Here is a 20,225-nt window from a genome sequence, read left to right on the forward strand (position 1 = left end):
AACAACATATTAAGAAATTAAGAAAGTTTATGCAATTGAACAAAATTATTATCAAAGTCATTGATAATGTTGTTACAAAAAAATAATAATTAGAACGATCCATCAGTCCCGTAATTCATTATATCAAAATTGTCTAACTACATTGGGAACCAAAATTTTCACCTTGAAGGCACCTCAGAAACCCCGAAACTGACTGCGATGAACCTGTAGACTGAGCAAGAGATTAGCATGAATGCTGCTGCACAGGAAACTTCGTATTTAAGCAAATAATAAAAAAAAAAAGTGGGTTTCAGTGCATTGCAGAAACATAAAACTGTGATTTCTGCGGAAAAGGAACCAATAAAACAGCTCTAATTTTTGCCAGTGAAATAATACCTTATATTAATGAAGAAAAGCCTACAATCCTCCATCTTAAATAGACACAGATATCTGGAATATTTCATGAAATTGAATGATTAGACAGTCAAATCTGATTTGCATTGTCAAAAAGATCCATTGATTCCTAGTTTCTCTTCAAATTTCAAATATATAAAGTTAACTTTCAGCAGATATAAAGATATGGAAGTGGAAGACCTACCGGAAACCTCCCAAAAGATAGTGCAGCTATGAAACTTGAGCTGATACAACAGGGCACTTTGTAATTCAATTCCAGAAATGATGGAAATACCAGGTCTCTGTTGTGCAAAATTATGAGAACTTCTTTACCCACAATTATTCTGCAACATTTCATTAGTAACAACAAAGAACTGTGGACTATGCAGTAGCTGTACAATCTTTACTAGAAGACAAATTCATAGACTTGGTAGCATGACTTCCTCTAACCACACGGTTATAAATAACCTTAAATGACTGTGAGCCATTAGGTCGAGTAAGCAAACTTATTGGCATTCTCAGAGTCTGCTTTCGATTTCTTCTTCCCCGAATCAAAATGCTAAAGGTTTTCTCACCATCCATGTTAGTTTCACTACTGCTAGAGCTGCCATTTGAACCAAAGTTTTGATTTTGCTTGTTCCCAGCATTTTCAGACCCGTGAAAATTCATATTACCATTTTCTTTTATATTTTCTGAACCAGCTCTCACTGCTTCATCTTCACTTATCTCTGATGATAAAGTTTTTACCCCTTGATTGGAATCCCCAATACTGTCAATGTCCTCAGGAAGAACTGAAGCTGAACTTGGACTTTCAGAGCCATGACACAGAACTTGTGACTCTGAAATGGGATCACGGATTGGTTCAACAATAGGTACTGGAAGAGGAAATTCTACAGGATGACAACCAGGCCAAACAGCACTGGGACCAAACTTAGATATTGTTGGGTTCAAATATGTAAAATGATTGGCATGAAAGGCACTGCTAGTGACAGGATAGTTGCTAGGTGCTACTGATTGAGGCTGAGTAAAAGGAGGATACACAAATGGCAGCGGTTGCATCATGTTTGGTGTCGCTGGAGGTGATGGATATGCATGGTGCGGAGAGGAGCACATTGGGGCAACTGTGGGTAGCACAGTAGTAGGTCCAGGATGAACATTCATGTTTACTGGCCAGGGGCCAATTGCAGGAACTGCACTAGGACCAGAAGGAAGAGTCATATTCATGGCAATTGGTGCAGCACGTGCAATGGCAGGTGATGGGTTGAATGGAGCTGCAGATGCAGACAATTTCTTATATGGGATGCCCCCAGTATGACTCTGACTTGATGGTGATACATTGACCTTTAAATCCTCACCACCCTGAGAAGTGGGATTTGTATTATCACTAGGTTCTAAACTGGCAGATGAATTACTTGCATCAAGTTCTTGCTTGGAAGAATCCACATGATCATCTACTGCATGAATCAATATGCTGTTATCAACTGCTCCTTGAGCTTCAACATCTCCTGATTGCCCCTCAGCACTCATACAATTATCTTGCACAGCAACAATCAACTGAGTTTCTTCTTTCCCCTCAATAGCAACTCCAGTATCATCCTGTGAGTCATCTACAGAATCTGATAAAGAATCATCATTCTTCTCTTTAACCATATCATTTACCTCTGTCGGGGTTGGATCAACATTAACATTTCTATCAGCTTCAATATCTTCCTCTTCATGTTTTCCACCATCATGCTCACTGCTAACAGAAATCTCACTTTGAGGATTATAGACCTGAAACTTAGAGATTGTCCCTGGAGGAGCTAAGGCCACTTCCTTGTATGAAGGAGACTTTCCAAGACTAACAATAGACTTCTTAACTGGATTAGCATCAGTTGGATCAGGTTCTGGAAGAGAACTGAGCAGCTTATCCCCATTTTCTAATTTCTCATTTACACAAGGCTTGGAAGTTGAGGGCACAGACTTGACCCTGTATGTAACAGCTTTGACTACTTTCCTTCCAAATTTAGTACCTTGGGTGATGTTTACGGTATGATCATCTGTATAACTCCCATGTGAAATTGTCCGCTTCTTCAAGAAATAATACCTACTACTCGGATTAGGACTCCTTACAAAAGGAGATTCTGAGCCAACTTCCACATTCTTTTGATAACTATAAACTTTGCCAAGTGTTGCCCGTCTCTGCTTCAGTCTCCGGCCATATGAGCCAGCTGATCTTGGTCTTTGAACTGGTTGCCATCCATCCTCTCCTTCAGCATGTGCTTCAGACAAGATTTCATCATAAATTTGTGGCTTTTCGTCCGATATTTGTTTCAAAATAGCTTGTTCCAAATCAGGTCCAGAGTTGTTTTCCTGCTCAGAATCTGCACTACCTACTAGTATGGGTATTTGTACCTCTTCATCTGAAGCCTCTTTTGGAATTTCTTTTGAAGATTCATCAGAACTTGACATCCCAACGTTTGGGTAAGACGTTGCTCTCACCTGCCCAATATTAAAATATTAATTATGTATGCATGTGTGTATGTATATTTATACTACAGGAGATGCGAATGTAGGCAAAAGGTGGCACGAGTAGCCAGTTCTCACAATAATATCAAGACTAACAGTTCCACGACAAGAAATAATTGTTCCATTAGGTATATGATCCCCCAATTACTTCTTATCCTTCTTATAACAGACTGGATTAATCTTGAAGATCATTCCATATTTATTGAAAATTACATTTTATAAGAGTACAAAGAAAATATGAAAATAGAGAAGATGATTTAGTTGGACCTTACAAATTACGATGTCACCCTTTATTCTTTTACTACACTATTTGCCTTTGTCAACTCAGAAATATGTCATTTTTCTGTACATTGTTTATTTTTCAAAAACTGGGTAGCTGACCAGATTTACAATTAAAGATTATTGATGCCTGCATCTCAGTATCTCACAGAGTAAAGTAAAAAAGCAATGCTTAGAGCAGAGAAAGAGATCTTATGACCCAGATGACAAATTCTCAGGTTCACTTTATCTTCAGCTTAAGAATATTTCTCAATAGTCAAGCCATAATAAAATACCCTATAGAGGGGTTCAAGTTAAACAAAGGCAACCAACAGTTCCATAATAAAATCCTGAAAATGCCTTAGTCAAACCCTTGTAGCTATATCAAAAGACAAATATAACCGACTGTTGGCAATGGTAATCAATAATCAGACACTCTTTTTATAACTGTTTGAAGACTCAAACTGATGAGTTGAACTTATCAAGACCAGTAAATCAGCAGCATACCTTTGTTATCTGGCTTCTTCTCTTTGCTGCTGCATCTCTCCCTTTAGTATTAGGATTAATGTAGTCAAGCAAATCTGACACACTGGCAAATTCAATAAAGATAAAAATAAATCATTACAAAAGGTATCTGTAACTGTATCATATGAATATCTCAATATGTACAAACAAACATATCAACATTGACAAGTCAATAGGATAATATATCACTCTATGAACCATGGACAGACACATAAAATAGTTGTCTGTTTCAGGCACATGACTCTATGGGCCACATACAAATTAAATTTTGCTCTGTAGCAGTTTCTATGTCTGTACAGTGTCCATGTCTTTTGTCTTATGCATATTAGCATTGTCACTTTGAAATATGAAATGTGCATGATTGCATAAAAAGTACAGAAAAACATTCTTTATAAGTCAACAAAATTGAGCAGTTCATACAAGCCATAAGAACACCCAGGCAACTGTATCGAAAACTGACATCAACAGCAGACCTCAAAGGATGTAACAACCACAACCTTTCATACAAAAATTACATGATACAACTTCTAATATGATAACTTAAGAGAGTTGCTCCATAAAAGACATCAAATAAAATATGCATGAGAGAAGTACTTCCTGATGCAACAATTAGCCAATGAAGTATCAGATCCACATTGCCAAGGTTAATTTTATCATACCTAAGATGGCCTTTGCTAGCTATTGATGCATCAGGTTTTCGAGTACCATTTCGAGCAGCTTCTTGCTGTTCAAAAGCCTTGGACTCAAAATACTCAAGCCAAGCCGCAGCATCCTGTCAAATTATAAAAAAAAAACTATAGATTATGCAAACAGTTATAATTCCTCATTCATTTTTTTTAAAGAAAAAGACAAATTGAGACTGGAGCACCAATATATATAACCATAACAATGATACAAATCATTTAAACACTATTTTACAACATCATGTGAGACTTCAAACTACCAACTATATTACTTATAATTACAAAGTTGTGTTTGTCATTGTCTAAGCCTTATATTCAAAACCAATGAGTGTTTTCAGCACAAAGAACATACTATTGTGACAGAACAGTATACCTGTGTGCGCAAGTCATCAGGGCCAAGTTTTGCCCGCAGAATTTGCAAAGTTGTTTGCTCATGCTGGACACTCAATGGATATGCTTCCATCAATGAAAGTGCTATTGCTATTGCATGATAACTTGCAGCTGTCTGCAGAGGAAAAACATCCAAGAAGATGTAAGTGTTATAACACAGATGAGAAGTTTCATTAAACAAACAATACAATCCCTTAGGTTCCTATTATTTTAGTAACTTCTTTATGATCTGATTCAGTTTTTTTATGAATTTAAATCAATAAAATAATTATAACAAGTACTGGATTATAACAAGTACTGGAAATATCATCGTTTAATATTAAAGCAAAATCAACATTTTTTATCCAACTAGCTAACAAATTTTAAAAATTATCTACCATTTAACCTCACTATTTATTTATTATGCCAGGGGTATAGCACGCTAATTCATACAGATCCCACTGTCGACAATTCCTTGTTAAGAAATGTTCAAAAGAAAATTTATATACAACATTTTGCATAAAGAATCATATAAAACAAACTTCATAATTTGTCAAAATCAGAAAAATGAATAAAATAAAACCTGAATATGATCTGCACCAAGTAATCTTTGGTTGCACTTTAAAGCTTTGTGAAGATATCGGAGAGCAACATGTACATTTCCCAGACCTTCTTCCATCATAGCCACATTAATGTAAGTAGCAGCAGTGTTTGGATGAGATGGGCCACATGTTAGATGCAGAAGATATAAAGCACGCTTCACATACCTGATTGTAGATCCAAGTAATAAAAGGCTAAATCAGAAGAAAAATTAAAATGAAGTAATCAATATTTCAAAACCTATCTTTACACTATCTGTGTTCATCAATACATAAATTTCTGTTAAGGAGGAAAAAGAAAACCTAGATTATCCCATCACATAGAACACAGATTTGTAAACTTTATTTTCTCTCTGGATAAATTCTTCATTTTCAAATTAAAAATTAAGCAAGTATTGTATTAATTCAAAAACTAAATTAAACTTTAAAAACTCATGAAAAGTTAGACATCACTATATTGCACAAGAGCAAAACATACTTCAGAGCCAGCTCGGTGTGTTGAAGTCTGTAATAGAAAACAGCAAGATCCCCATAGCTCTTCATGGTATCAGGATGATCCAGACCTAACTCTCTCTCGTTGATATCCAAAGCTTTTTGTTGATAAATTGTAGCCTGCGATTTAAGTAAAAAACTTGATGAATTGAAATCAAATCCTGAAACTCTACTAAATCAAAAAGAGAATAGATATTTTGGCATAAACAATGGCTGAAATATTTAATTAAAATGCCTATTGCATAAAGCAAACAAACAAGCCTATCCCACTGGATGGTGTCAATAACATGGACCAAAGAATGTCATTGACCATTGGGCCCTATTAAAAACCAAATTACATGGAGCCAGGTCCTTTTTAAAGGTTTTACCGGTAGTTTGCTCTGGACTATACCCTTCCTCTACTTTTAATTGAATTATTTTCCATTTGATAAGATTTCAACAGAATGTGAATTTTTTTTTTTGGTGAATATAATTATGTAAATAATGGTTTCTGATGAAACAATGTCCACCAATACCAAAACATAAATGAGACAAATAAGACCTGATTGAAATCTCCAGTATGATATAAAACTACAGCAAGGAGGCTGTAGGCTCCCGCTGTCATCCGATGATAGGGACCACAAACTGCTACCAGCTTAGCAAGAGCCTGTCACCAACGAATTATAGCAGATATCACACAACAATTCTGAAATGAAATGTGTTGACTGTTGAAAAACCTTGTCCACAATTTGAAGATTTCCAAACAAAGGGTTCTGGATGTAGATACCTTTGTGCCATAGGTAACTGCATCCTCAAGCTTTCCCTTGTCTAAAGCAGTTTTGGATGACTCTAGGAGCTGCCTTCCATCTGCAGATGAGCATGCTGCTTGCTGCAAAGTATCAGCACGAGCATTAAGTATAAAGTTTGGATATCAACCTCAAAAAATATGCAAGAAAACCTATAATCAACATGTCTTGTTTGTTACCTTGTGAACAGGGACCAAGCTGACAATATCAGATTTTTGAAAGGGAATTGGGGAATCCATATCAAAATCCCTTGGAACAAGCTCAATTCCCACCTAGCACAGAAAGTGATGATAAGCAACAAACTGTCAATGAGAGAGAAGGAAAGAGTTTGCTGATTTAACATAAGAGTCTTATGAACCACTTCACATGAGAAGATGAATCCAGTTATGTTGATAAGGTCACCTAGGTAGCATATGAGTATGTAAAATTCTCAAGCACCATATAGCTACTTGAGCCTACTTCAACTTCACAGAGAAGGTTAAACTGAAACCCATACTTCCATGGATGTGAACAGTGAAAATATTCAAGCAGAAAACCCAGTTCATAAAATTTAGTCAAGTAAATTCCTAGAAAATAGGAATTAGAAAATATACAAATGCATGACTCCATTACCTTGTGACACAAGCCACGTAAAATTGCAAATTTCCTCACATCCTTGTAATTCAACTTGTTAGGATCCCAATCAAATCGCTTCTTCAAAAACAACTCTAGCCATTTCCACACCAATGGGTGAACTTCACGTGATTTATCTAATTCTCTATTTTCAGGAACACCAAGCAGCAAATTCAATGCACCAGCAATTGATGAAGCCATTTTCTCCTTGTCAACAGCAGAAATTACTGCCCGCAGGATGTGCTTAAAAGCTCGAACTATCATCTCATGAATACAAAGTGATTGGACATGTGAAAGCTTTTCTGAAAGCTTGACCTATCATATCAAGAAAAGTAAAAGGCAAATATCAGACGTCATGAAAAATATTAATAAATGATTCTAAACCTAAGACACAAAGTCCCTCTCACAACCTTCTCATAAGATGTGTGGCAGACTTGAAGTGTAAAAGCAGAAACTTCAATGCAAATTAGAAAGAATCATAATTCCAGAACTAGTAAAACTATGATATATTGATGAAACACTAACAATTGAATTATTGATGAAACGCTAACAATTGAATTTCATGAATTCAGACTGTGGAAGAAGTTTGGGAAAGGAACAAAAAAGTCAACAAAGAGGACAGTTAGGACAGAAAAAACGGGTTCCTATTAAAGATGTTTACAGCTGAATAAAGTGAATAAGTTTAGAGCACTGACAACATGTCCAAGAGAACGCATTCGTAGACCCCGAGTATGCATAAAATCAGTTAGAGTGCGTCCATCAACTGGTGAGAGTTCCAATGAGCCGAAATCGGCTACCTGTATTCCACAATTAAGACTACAATAAAGATCACCAGAGTCATATTAACCAAAAGCCGTGCAATCAATCAACCAAATAAATTCTATCCTTACCAATTTTGGGAGAGCAACGTCTGTGTAATATTTTCGAGATAAGTTAATCAAATCATGCATAGACTGTTAATCACAAGAGATGATTTGGTTCAGACACTTTCAATTGTTATAAAACTTGAAAGTACTTCATTACACTGAGAAGGCTTACCTTGCAGTGAAGTCCAGTTCCCGATTCTTTTAATCGGGTAAAAGCTTCCTCAGATAATATCCTTTTCAGAACAAGCTCATTCTCAGCTTCTGTAGTTTCAAGTTGGGATTCAATTGAGGGAAATGGAGGGCTTTCAGCCTCCCGATTAAACTTTGAATATTCAGTTGCAGAATTAGTATTGCTAGAATCAGATTTCTTTTTATAATTCTTTAGGGCTTTAAGGGGTTTCCCAAGACCCTCAACCTTCATTTCATTCTTAGCCTTCTCCAAAGATAGTTTCTTATCTTTTTCTGTATTATTTTGGTCTTGCAAATGTTGTATCCAGCAAGCTCCAAGTTCCCATCTTACAAAATAGTCAATACCTGGTTCTTCTTCCTCAAGCTTAGCAAGACTTTCTTTAATCAGCTTCTCCAGAAAAGCATGGGAAGCACCAAACTCTTCACTCTCAAATGTTTGTATCTGAGACATTGGTTTATTGTTTTCTGGTGGAGTTGTATTGTGAAGAAGTAATCTCAGACTACAAGGCACAAGACACAACGTCATGTGACGAATAAGAATTTGATCAACCACAAGAAGTTGAAACTGCAGCTATAAAGTAAGAAAGAGCATCTAGAAACAGATTCAAAATTAAAAAATAACTAGGAAAGAAAGCCATAAAAGCTAAAACCAATACATAAGTGATCAAAATCTTCTAGGAGTACAACTCACACTGACAAAATGAAAAAAGCAATTAATATATATCTAAAATAATGCAAGATCAAAACTTCATCAAAAGAAACAAAGAAACTTCCAGCATAAATTCTTGTTAAGAAAAAATGTCAAAACTATGCAAGATTTCATTCAAAAACATTATTCTCACTCACTCACTCATGTCATAGACCAAGTTAATAAAAATTGCAATACTATAAAAGACAGAGTGAGAATAATGTTTTTGAATGAAATCTTACATAAAATGTGAGAGAGGGCGGGACCACAGGAGAGAGCACAACAAGCTGATATGAATAATATGCAAAGTTGTAAATTAATGAAAGTGTGTAATGTGGAAGGATTCAGGAACCTGTTAATATTGAGCGCGTTGGCACCACCCTCTGGCTGATCAAACAATTCAATATTTTGTTGAGATGGAGAGTCAACATTTTCATTAACTCCTCGCTCAACTTTCACTGTGACCACATAACCACAATATCTTACATTAATTACACCTAAAGTGGTAATATCCTGCACATAAAATGTGAAGAATTTGTCATTTCCATGAAAGGAAAGAAGCAGCCCTAAGTGACCTATTAAATCAATCTTATCTATATAAAAATGTCATACATGGGCAGCAGTATTTTCATCAGCAGTGATTCCTTTCAGTATATTTCGCTCTAGTAGATCCTTTTGATTTACTCCAGTAGCTTCAACTCTGTCAATTTTAGTATCAATCTTATAGCTTGCAACAGAAACATCTTTCAAGACGTTGATATTCAAGTCACCTACTCTCTCAGTGTAAATAATATTATTTTCTACAATTGAGCAGCTAAACTTGGGCTCTTCCATAACATATTTGATGGCCTTTATTGCTCTGAAAATGGCAACATCAACAAACAGGCTGTGCAGAAGAAATGCTTTTCTATCACGAACTTGTCTTTCTTCTGCTGTATTGCAAGGCATGGATGCAATAAATGAAAACTCATTAGCCCAAGGAACCAAATCATACTTTCCGTCTCTTCCAAGACCACCCCCATTTCCTCCCCACGTTTCATCCTCCACAGGAAGAGGAGGAAAAGATGAGGGTGATTGTGCAGCAACAGGAGGAACAAGCCACGTGTTGGCTCTGAAGCCATATGGGAGATTCCCAAACTGAAGACAAGAAAATGGGACAGAGCACAAATAAATACAATGTTGACGACAGTGAACAAGATGTACATGGAACAATAGAAGTCAAAGATGTTCTATGGTTCTTTTTGTTATACCAAATTTTGTGCCTTAAAAGTTTCCAATACCTTGTTACGTTCTGAAAATGCCTTCAAGAGATCATCGAAAGCCTGAAATTAAAGAGTAAAATTGCAAATTTTAATAAGTTTAAGTTATGACTAACGTAAAGCACATTAAACATATAGTACCATCAATGGGAATGTTGAAACTAGAAACTTGAAATTTCATCTTATTGCACATCTATACCTTTTCTTGGTCTCCCATACTTTATTGAATATCAAATTCTAAACATATAATAAACTAACAGAAATTTTAGTAACATAGTCTCTTACACATTCGTTTAAACAGTTTTTATCATTAGCTAGAATCACAACATTGTGAGCCTCATTCCTTATCTAATGAACTCTACTCATGATTTTATGATTTTCAATAAATCTTAACCAATAACAAAATGGGTATTTGAAAGAATGAGTTGTTAACAGTCATCTTAAACTAATACTGAGTTTCCTATATAGACCAAAAATTTCTCTCTAAATTGGTAATGTGACAAGGAATTAGAAGTAGAGTTTAATGGTCATGCATTGACATTGTAAAATAATTTTACATTGTCATTGAATCGCAATTCACAGTTCACACAGTTGGTATGACTTTTAAGACAATTATTGTAAAAGTCAATAAACTTATCATACATGATGGTTTGTGATTGGATGACATTGTCGGTGCATAATTTTCTCTCCCTTATAAGTAGCATATTATGCTCATGTACCAGGGTAAAAATAATAGATCCAGCTAAGAAAAACCATACTAAAATTATAAACTATTTAACAAATCAGACGAAATTATTTATCGTTTAATTATATTAACATAATATTAATAAGCTAATGGTGACTTATAGCTGCTGCAAAATTATCCAATCAGATTCAGTCAGAATTTCAGACACTGCATATATTAAAAGATTATTATTATAGAAATGCTAACAATATGATTGTTTGAACACAATTTCTTTATTGATTGAAATTTATTGGAAATCACAAAGGTTCATAGGTCTCACTACTTAAATACATGTTTAATGAGCATCCCTCATGATTTTATAGTTTCCAATAAATTTTAACCAATAATAAAGAGTATGTTGTTAACACTTATTATTTTCATATCGTCTTGCTATACAATTAATTTCACCTTTTTTTTTGTTTCTATCCCTCTTTTCATTTCTCATGACATTATTTTTCTCGCATTCACTTTTTCTCTCTTCCTTTATTTTCTTCTTTTTATCTCTGTTTTCGTTCCACACTCAACCACCCCAAAATGGGGTATGTTCACCATTTTCCTACGTTAAACTCCTTCCTCCATCCTAAAAAAAATCAAAATAAATCAAAATAAAAAATGTACATAAATATATTATCTTTAAACAGAGCTTTTTTCAAAACTTCATTAAGCAACTGTGAAGTGCTGTCATGTTTGATTTAACAGTTTTTTCATATTTTTGTTTTAGAAAATTTTAAATTAGGGAAAAAAAATACCATTCACGCTACCTTATTGCTTTACAGAGAACTGACAAATTTCCTTTTGTACAAATGAAAATACTGAGAGATAAAAGCAACACAAATAATTTTTTTAAGCTTAATTATACTTTTAAAGTTGACCATGTATGAATTTGATTTTTTAACTTTTTGGTCAATTAAGTCTCATTATTTTTAAAATTAAGCAATTTTGATCTTTTCATTATTTTTCTTTTACGTAAGACCTTCACCTCAAATTTTATCTTAAGCTTTTTTTAAATTAAAGAAAAAATACATTACTTAATCAGTCCATGTTAATTGTTAATTTTTATTAAAATATTAATGGAAGATCTGACCCACCATCTTTTCTTCCCCGCTTCCCTTTCTCCCTTAACACTTAAACCTAACTTTAATGATATATTAAAATACATTTAACAACCAAAATGATAATAAATGATTAAATATAAGGACTTAGTATATCGTTAAATGACTAAATGTGCGTTTGATTGTAGATAAATATGAGAGAAATTTTTTTAATTATGTGTAAATCTGATCCCTTTTTTTCTTATTTTAATTAAAATATTTATTCCTAATTACATGCATAGCATACCCACCATAAAAGTGTGGTTTACTAATTACTCGTTCAAACAAGAAAAGAAAAATAGAAGGAAAAGGAGAGCTTACATTATCAAAAGCTCTGCTAAGCTGTCTCAACAGATCAACCAGATTATGGCACAGTATCCGCTGCTTCCCAACGCTGTAAAACCCCTTTCTGCAAGCCTCGACGTGCACCACTTTCCCGTTACACACCTTCACCTGCGCCACAACACACACACGCGCTCATCAATTTACGTTCCCCACACGCGCCATGCCACAAAATCCAAACGCAAAAAAACGAAAATCCTCACATCCAGCGAGAACAGATAATCCTCCTCCGATATCTCCTCCACGTGCCGCCTCGAACCTCTCTTCACATCTGCATGCATCGATTCACACACTCCGTCATTAACACTCCACACACACAAATGCAATTAATTAAACGGAGAAAAGTGTGAAAGAGAGCGAGTAAGTACTGAGTAGTAGTATACATTGGATTGGTGCAGTGAGGTGTGAGAGAGAGAAAAACTCGTAGAAGTTCTCCAGCTTAGGGCACGAGTGGCTTATCTCGCCGTCCAGGTCGGCCGCCGCCGCATCTTTCGCCGATTGCTTCGACGGCGGCGCCTCGGACTTGCCGGATTTCTGGACGGTACCGGAGTCGTTCTTCGGCGACGGCGGACCGAAGCTCGTGGTGCAGGCGACGATATCGAGGAGTCTTCGCACGTGCGCCACTGCTCGGTCTTCATCGTAATCCTCTGCGCGTGAAAAATTTAGAAAACGAAGTTGAGGAACAAGATGAACGCAACGACGTCGTAATGAAAAGTTTTTTTTCTTCTTCGTTGAAACAAATAAAAAATGAACGAGAATAATTATAACAATATATATATTAAATATTAATTCTATTGATAATATACTAGTACCTTCAACTAAATCGAGGATGCAGGGCTTCAGTGCGGACACGTCCACCGTATCCTTCAGACGTGGCCCTCTCACCTGTATGGTAGAAAAAGGGTTTGGTTATGAAAATATAAATTTAAAACATAATTCTTGTTGTTTTGTTAGATCACATTAAATGTTTAAATATAATTGAAATAAATGATTTGGACATATAATTTTAGAATTGCATTTTATTTAAAAATTATTTTAAATATAATTTTTTAACTAATTATTATAAAATTAATAATTTTTAACTATATGATAATTTGTAATTAGATATTATTATATTTTAATTGAATTTTAATTATATTTAACCATGGTTTGTTTTAAAAATTGAATTGAGAGGTAAATTACTTGGATTAGTCAAATATTAATTAAATTATGAAATTATAATTTAACATTTTTGTGTTATTTTACATAATTGTTGTTTGTCTTGTCTTGTGTTGCCATTCAATTCTGTGGAACCGTTACATAATTAAACCGACTAAGTTATAAAAAAAAAAGTATATAATTCAAGTATCGATTCAATTTCAACAGTATTTACAAAGCAAAAACTACGCGTTGTATTTTAATCGATCTATAATAAAATTGAAATTCAAACTTTTGGAAATTGTCTAAAATCATCTATGCATTCCTTCAAGAAAAAATTATCTATGCATAATTATTTATTTGTTATATAATTTAGGAGGAAAAAAAGTTGTTATTCATACTTTTATGAGGTGTACATTCATTTGTTGATTTCTGGATTGAGTTTGTCAGCTAATATTACCAAATAGCAAATACCAAATGTACCAATTTCATTTTTGTTTGCATGTTTATTGAGATGACGGATGTTTTGGTTTCTATTGGGTACCTATGTCCAAGCTTGTCAAAGAGAAATCAAACATCTTGCCATTCATACGGCACTGTTACCCAAACTTCCTTAGTATATTCAAAGTGTGTAAAGAAACCACGCAACTCTATTCAAATAGTTGAAGACTTTAAATTAAAATAATTTGAGTTGTTAATTTATTAATTATTAATTAATTAATTAATTAATGGTATGCAATTTACCTCATGCGACAGGGAAAAATTTGTGATATAACACGTCTCCGTATTCACCGATAAAAGCCGACGAACATCTATAATTCTGTCCGTTGATATTCCCTGCTTCAAAATTTAAAATATAAATAAATAAACCATTTTAATTTGCATTTTACATCAATTTATGTGAATAAAAAACAATAATAAAATCGTGAGAGCTAGAACTTAGAAATGGAAATAAATAAATAAATAAAATACAACTTAAAAGTATATTTTAAAAAAAAAAGCTTTCTTAAATACAAACTACACGTGAGAGGATTAGATTTTCAAGCTGGATTTGTTGTTATCAGGAAAATTGCTCGACCCGATTATACTTTGTCAAAGATACTGCAATAATGATATTTCGAAGCCAAACACTACTATTTATGGATATTATGGCAACAAGTACACACATCCATGTGATACACAAAAGAAAAAATATGGCAGAGAATGAACGTGCAGCACATGTTTAGAAACAGGACTTCTGGTAGTTGTGGTTATGTCCCCACAACAGAGTAATTAATGGTAAGTTGAAACAATAGTTAAATACAGCTAATAAGAATTTTTAAATGGAAAAGTGGCTAATGGTGGGCAATTATATTTATTCTTATAATTATAATAATAATAATAATCTACAAGGTACAAAGTTTAGCACTAACAGGTGGTAGTAGTACAATCTAGTAAAAGATACTTATGAGAATAATAACAAAATGCAGACAAGTTTGTTGCCAATAACTAGTTAATGCAAAAAAAATGTAAGCAGCCATGAGATATGGTTAGTAAATTACGCCTTTTTTTTTTCAATCCCTCCCCCAAAATAAACAAAACAAACCTTGAGAACATGAGTTTCATCGAGAAGCTTCACAGTGATGTCTATGACAACCGGAAGAACTGCAAAATCAGAAGAAGAGAAAAACAATCAAGTTAACTAAACTTGTCCTATTTGAACATGCTCTAAGAAAATGTTTGGATAAAGTTTCTTTAAGTACTTACAGAAGAAAAAGAAATTAAGAAAATAAAATGAATTAAGTTTATCCCATAAATTTAAATCAACTTACCGAATAAACTTCTCCACTTATACTTAGAATATACGAAGATAAACTGAATTGAATTTCTCTAATATAAATTAAAATCAATTTATGCTATTCAGCTTTTGGATAAGTTAAGAAAGAGAGTTTCTATAAAAATTATAAGAATCATTCAGACATACAATTTTGTTAACCCTGTTCTTGTATAAGAATAAACATTTTTCTATAGCCACTTATAGAAGGAGAAAAAATTAAGAAGATATAAAATACATTGAGTTTATCCTATAAGCTAAAATCAACTTACAGGATAAACTTTTTTATGAACACTTATCAGATAAGAAGATAAGAAAGTAAAACAAATTGAGTGTTTTTTTTATAAAACCAAAATGATTTTATGCACTTCAGCTTTCGGATAAGGCGAACGAGAGAGTTTCAGTAAAAACGATAAGAAACACTAAAAAACGGAGAATTTCGTTACCCTTCTCTTCCTTCTTTTTCTTCTCTCCCTTGGCCTTTCCGCGACTGTTTCTTGGTGCCATTTTCCACTCCTTTGGAATTGAAAAAACAATCAAAGTTTCTGGCACCAAGTACACACAGAAGAAGCACAAGTTAGGCTACTCATACAATAGATTATTAAAAAGAAAAAATTGTAAACAAGGCAGCAATACATGCATCAAAATTATTCATTATCTATATAGGTGTCAATTCAATACAATTCTACTCAGCAAGAGCAGGAAGAGAATTACCAAAGCAATATATATATATATAAATAGGTGTTTTTATAGTACTTGGATGATTGGATAAGAGGGAAAAGAAAAAGGTCCTTAATGGGTTTATATATATAACCCAAAGTAGTATTATGAAATGGATAGGTCTAAAGTAGAAACTGAAAAAAAAAAATGAGGCAGAGAAAGAGTGTTCAGAGTTCAGAGGAAGGAGAATGAAGTGAAGTGTGCATAATAGTAGTAATAAGAAAGAAGAAGCATGAGAGGGAGAGGGTAGGTTTCATCCACTAGAAGGAGGAAAATTTTGATAGAGGAAAAATAATGGCAGAGGGAAAGCAGAGATATAAGATGGGAGGTTTTGTACGATAAGAAAGGAAGGGCTGAGATTCAACGGTCAGAATGATAAATTGGCATTTTATGGCAGCTTGCTTATACAGGTTAATCATCAATTTGCTCTGTGTCTGGGTATTTTTTTTAAAATTATTTATTCTGTGAAGTTTTTTTAAAAAGATTATTCAGTGAATAATAATCTCTCTCTTTTTTTTTTTGTTTCCTTTTAGGTGAATTTCATGAATAATCTAGTGAAGGGTTTTATTTTGGATTTTGGAATCCAGTAGCTGCGGCGTTTGGTGGAGGTGAAGAGGGGACCACAGCATGGATAGGGTCCACAGTCTACACAGGCAAACCTAATTTGCCTTGTAAATTTCAATTCAGAACTTGGATAACCAAAGATATTTTTGGTAACACGAGATAGATTTTTTTACACAAAGTGTTTTCTATTTTTTTACGACGATTGATTTCTATAAGATAACATTGGTTTTGTTTGAAAAAATGTTACGTTTTGTTCAACGGAAGTCACATTTGGTATTTGAGAAAGTAAGAAATTACTTTATAAAGTATGAAACGAAATTTTTGATCGCAAGATTTACTCTAGCTTATATATTTTGTTTAATTAATTGAAGTAGACCCTATTATCAATATGTAATATTAGTATATAAAATGAAATTTGCATCAGAAATAGAGATTTTATTCATTTTTGCATTAAAATCTGTAGTGAAACTGGAGGATTTTTGCTCTTAGTGCATAGGCTTAGATTGAAAATATGCCGCATTTTTTATTTTTTATTTTTATCAAAGTCCACCCATTCTAGAGATAGAATGTACTAGCATGGACAACCACAATATCTTGGTTGTTTCAAATTCTTCTGAATGCAATAGAAGTTTAGTAAAGGAAAGAATCGTTGTGAACAGTTTAAATTTGCAATCCCAAGTAATGACAATAGGTAAGTTGTTAAGTGCAATTAGAGTGTTAAATATGTAAAAAAAATAAAGATAAAAGGAAACGATTATATTGTTATGGTTTGATATTTTTTATAACCATATGGTTTGATTTTTTATATATGATTTGGTCTAGTTTATGATATTGTAATGTGATTTGGTCTAGTTTATTAAAATGTTCATTTTTTTTATAATGATTAAAATGTTCAATTTATGCCTACGTATACGTAGAGAGAGTGATAGACACATATGTGTGAGACATCTCAAGTAAAAAATATTTACATATTTAGAATATGATAATAAATTATAATCATATAATTATACATAAATAGAAAAGGTTAATCCTCTTCCACTTTTTTTTACTATCAATCTAATTTTGCATGTTAATACTTATTTTGGTATAATATGTTAATACTTTATATGAATTATTTAAATTTGAATATATTAAATAAATAAGGGTGTGTTTTGTTTGTATTTTCATTTTCTTTTTTCATTTCATGTTTTCATTTTCTGAAAATTATTTTTATTTTCAAAATATTAGAATTCTGAAAATATGTTTGATTTGACTTCTTGTTTTCTGTTTTCATGAAATAAAAATACTGAAAATTTATAATATATTGATTTCTTGTCTTTTGTATTTTTAGATTTGCTTAAAATTATATTCATTGTTACCTCAATTTCATTTTACTCAAAATAAAATTTTTATTCTCAATGGGAAACACTCACTAAAAACGAGAATTTATATTGTTTTCATTTTCATTGAAAATGTTTTCAAAAATTCAATCAAACACATTTTCATTTTCATCGAAAATGTTTTCAGGAATATTTTTAGAAAACAGAAAACAACCAAACTAAACACCCCTAAGTTTTCGGAGGTACTAAATTCAGCCAACATATTTGACAAAATCCTGTAGTCCTACCATATTTTAGTAAGATTAATTATTTCTTCTTATGATCTATATATATATATATATATATAAATGGCAAAATCCAACGATAACAGTATCGGGAATTTTGCGAAGAGTTTAATTAATTGATACTTCAACTCTCTTTCAAATTTTCTACTGTTCACCAAGTTTTAAAAGATGAATTAAGTTCATACTTAAAAATATATGAGAACATTTTTTTTATCCGGGTATCCCTCAATTGAAAATCAAGGAATAATTTTTTGAAAACTGAGGTATTAAGATTTATTTAAAAGGTTTAACTGATTGATTTCTCTTAATAAATATTTTTTTATACATAAGTCCGAAAAATCAAATTCATAATCATATGCTTAAGAAATAAATATATTTATAATCATGTCACACCAATGTATATATTCTCGTTTAAGATAATGACCAAAAAAAAATTGCAAGGCATAATTATCTTTCTTACCTATTTTGATTAACCATATATACATTATATATCATTTTCGAAATCAAGAATATAAATAAAAAAACGAGATTTTTTAAGAAAAATAAATAAATAGTTTTAATTATTAAGAGGCCAACTTCGTCAATTTCAACTCCCTTTAAAAGGGGGGGAAAGAAGTATATTTTGGATGTAATTGATTAGGAAAAACAAATCAATTAAATTAGTATTATAAACTTCAGAATTTTATGGATGAAGAAATTTAATGGCAAGCTTTCGCTGTCTTTTTTTTCTATTTTCGAAATCATTTTTATTTTCATAATTTACTTGGTGCATAGTTTTCGCAATAATTAATCGATATATATTGATCCTAAAAATTAAGAAAACCAAATTTTCCAGTCTGATCCTTTTGTTTCTATCTGGAGTTTTGTAAAACACAGTTGATAAGTCTCATGGGGTTTTCGGGATACGTCATATACCATTTATTCATGCAATTATTATATATTTAAATGCTAGCAAAGATTATTGATTTAGTTGTTATGGATAAATTTCATATAAGGTGAGTTTGAATTCTGTTGTCAAAAAGACTTGGTTATTATGTAATCTGTAAACGTTTTTCAAACTGTGAAGTTAGTTGGTAAGTTCTCAAATACCAATTCACCTAATTTGTTTAAAATAAAAAAATGATAAATATGCAAATGAAGTTGATATGCCATATGTTTGTTGTGTGTATATCGTGTGTTTTTATGAGTGTTGCTTTCTTCCACGATAATGTTGCTTGCATTAGTTGTATAAGTGTTTTTCTGTCCATTTTGGCATTTTTCGGTAGTTACAAAAGAGAAATACATATTTTTCCATTGGTTTACATTTTCTGCGTTTTCAGTCTCTGTCTTATATTTTCTATCACGTCTATTAGAACATAAAAAAAGAAGAAGGAACAAGTATGTTCTAATTATATAAAGAATAAAAATTAGACTAGGCTCTTATATGGGCTTAGCCCAAAAAAAACTTATAAATTAGACTTTCAAAGTTTGAACTTTATTTTAGAAGTTCAAATTGAATTTGGATCCTTTAATCTAATTCATTATAGTTTGTAATTCACATTAAGCTTACAACTGACCTAAGTTGAACTTCGATAAAATGTCATTAAGCTTTAAATTTGGAAAACGAAATAAACTTGAGTCTTTTTAGTCCAATTTGATATTGTTTGATTTAAGCTTAACTTCTGAAAAATCTATATAAATCGAGCTAACTGAAGTCTCATTTTAGAAGCTCAAATTAAAAACATGTTGCGTGTATCAAGCTCACAACCATCTCAACTTGAACTCACCCAATAAAATGTAGTATTTAGACTTAAAATTTTGAGCAATCATTAAATATAATTTTTTTAACTGTCGAGATTTAACTCTCAAAAGATCATCCAAACTAAGATGGTGCTTGATTTGAGTTTTTTTATTTAAAATTTATTTTCTCTAAACAAATTCTCAAAACATGTCTAAAATTAAAAATAACACATCAACATTTTCAATCTTTTTTTTTTTAAAAAAATGAAAACATAGTGACACATTAAAATATTTTATTCTTGATATA

At 32.4% G+C, this 20,225-nt stretch overlaps 1 protein-coding gene across 5 annotated transcripts; it reads right to left on the bottom strand.

Moving 5' to 3' along the window:
• Positions 1 to 7: 7 nt before the first annotated feature.
• Positions 8 to 16,321, bottom strand: LOC114418306 (protein TSS-like). 5 transcript variants are annotated; one of them, XM_028383587.1, is made up of 26 exons: positions 16,027 to 16,321; positions 15,759 to 15,857; positions 15,085 to 15,143; positions 14,244 to 14,336; positions 13,175 to 13,247; positions 12,746 to 13,009; positions 12,566 to 12,633; positions 12,342 to 12,473; positions 10,227 to 10,268; positions 9,559 to 10,083; positions 9,299 to 9,459; positions 8,242 to 8,758; positions 8,094 to 8,156; positions 7,899 to 8,000; positions 7,204 to 7,518; positions 6,771 to 6,863; positions 6,573 to 6,674; positions 6,348 to 6,452; positions 5,793 to 5,926; positions 5,299 to 5,482; positions 4,720 to 4,851; positions 4,323 to 4,435; positions 3,646 to 3,727; positions 578 to 2,853; positions 376 to 429; positions 8 to 204 (listed from the first exon to the last, which is right to left on the bottom strand). In XM_028383587.1, exons 2-24 carry the CDS (start codon positions 15,817 to 15,819, stop codon positions 754 to 756), a joined length of 5,520 nt encoding a protein of 1,839 aa, XP_028239388.1. In that variant the 5' UTR covers positions 15,820 to 15,857; positions 16,027 to 16,321; the 3' UTR covers positions 8 to 204; positions 376 to 429; positions 578 to 753. The 5 variants fall into 5 exon arrangements, with proteins under 5 accessions (XP_028239388.1, XP_028239386.1, XP_028239390.1 ...); XM_028383585.1 differs by having other exon boundaries at positions 8 to 211; XM_028383589.1 differs by having other exon boundaries at positions 8 to 235.
• Positions 16,322 to 20,225: the final 3,904 nt, after the last annotated feature.

Source organism: Glycine soja, chromosome 7 (genome assembly GCF_004193775.1).
Source record: "Glycine soja cultivar W05 chromosome 7, ASM419377v2, whole genome shotgun sequence".
Classification (NCBI taxonomy): domain Eukaryota; kingdom Viridiplantae; phylum Streptophyta; class Magnoliopsida; order Fabales; family Fabaceae; genus Glycine; species Glycine soja.

Coding starts and splice junctions, on each gene's coding strand:
- LOC114418306 (XM_028383587.1), bottom strand. CDS start 15,819: ATGGCACCAAGAAACAGTCGCGGAAAGGCCAAGGGAGAGAAGAAAAAG. Junction 3,728..4,322: donor GCTAGCAAAGGCCATCTTAG/GTATGATAAAAT, acceptor TGAATTTGCCAG/TGTGTCAGATTTGCTTGACT. Junction 2,854..3,645: donor GAAGAAGCCAGATAACAAAG/GTATGCTGCTGA, acceptor AATATTGGGCAG/GTGAGAGCAACGTCTTACCC.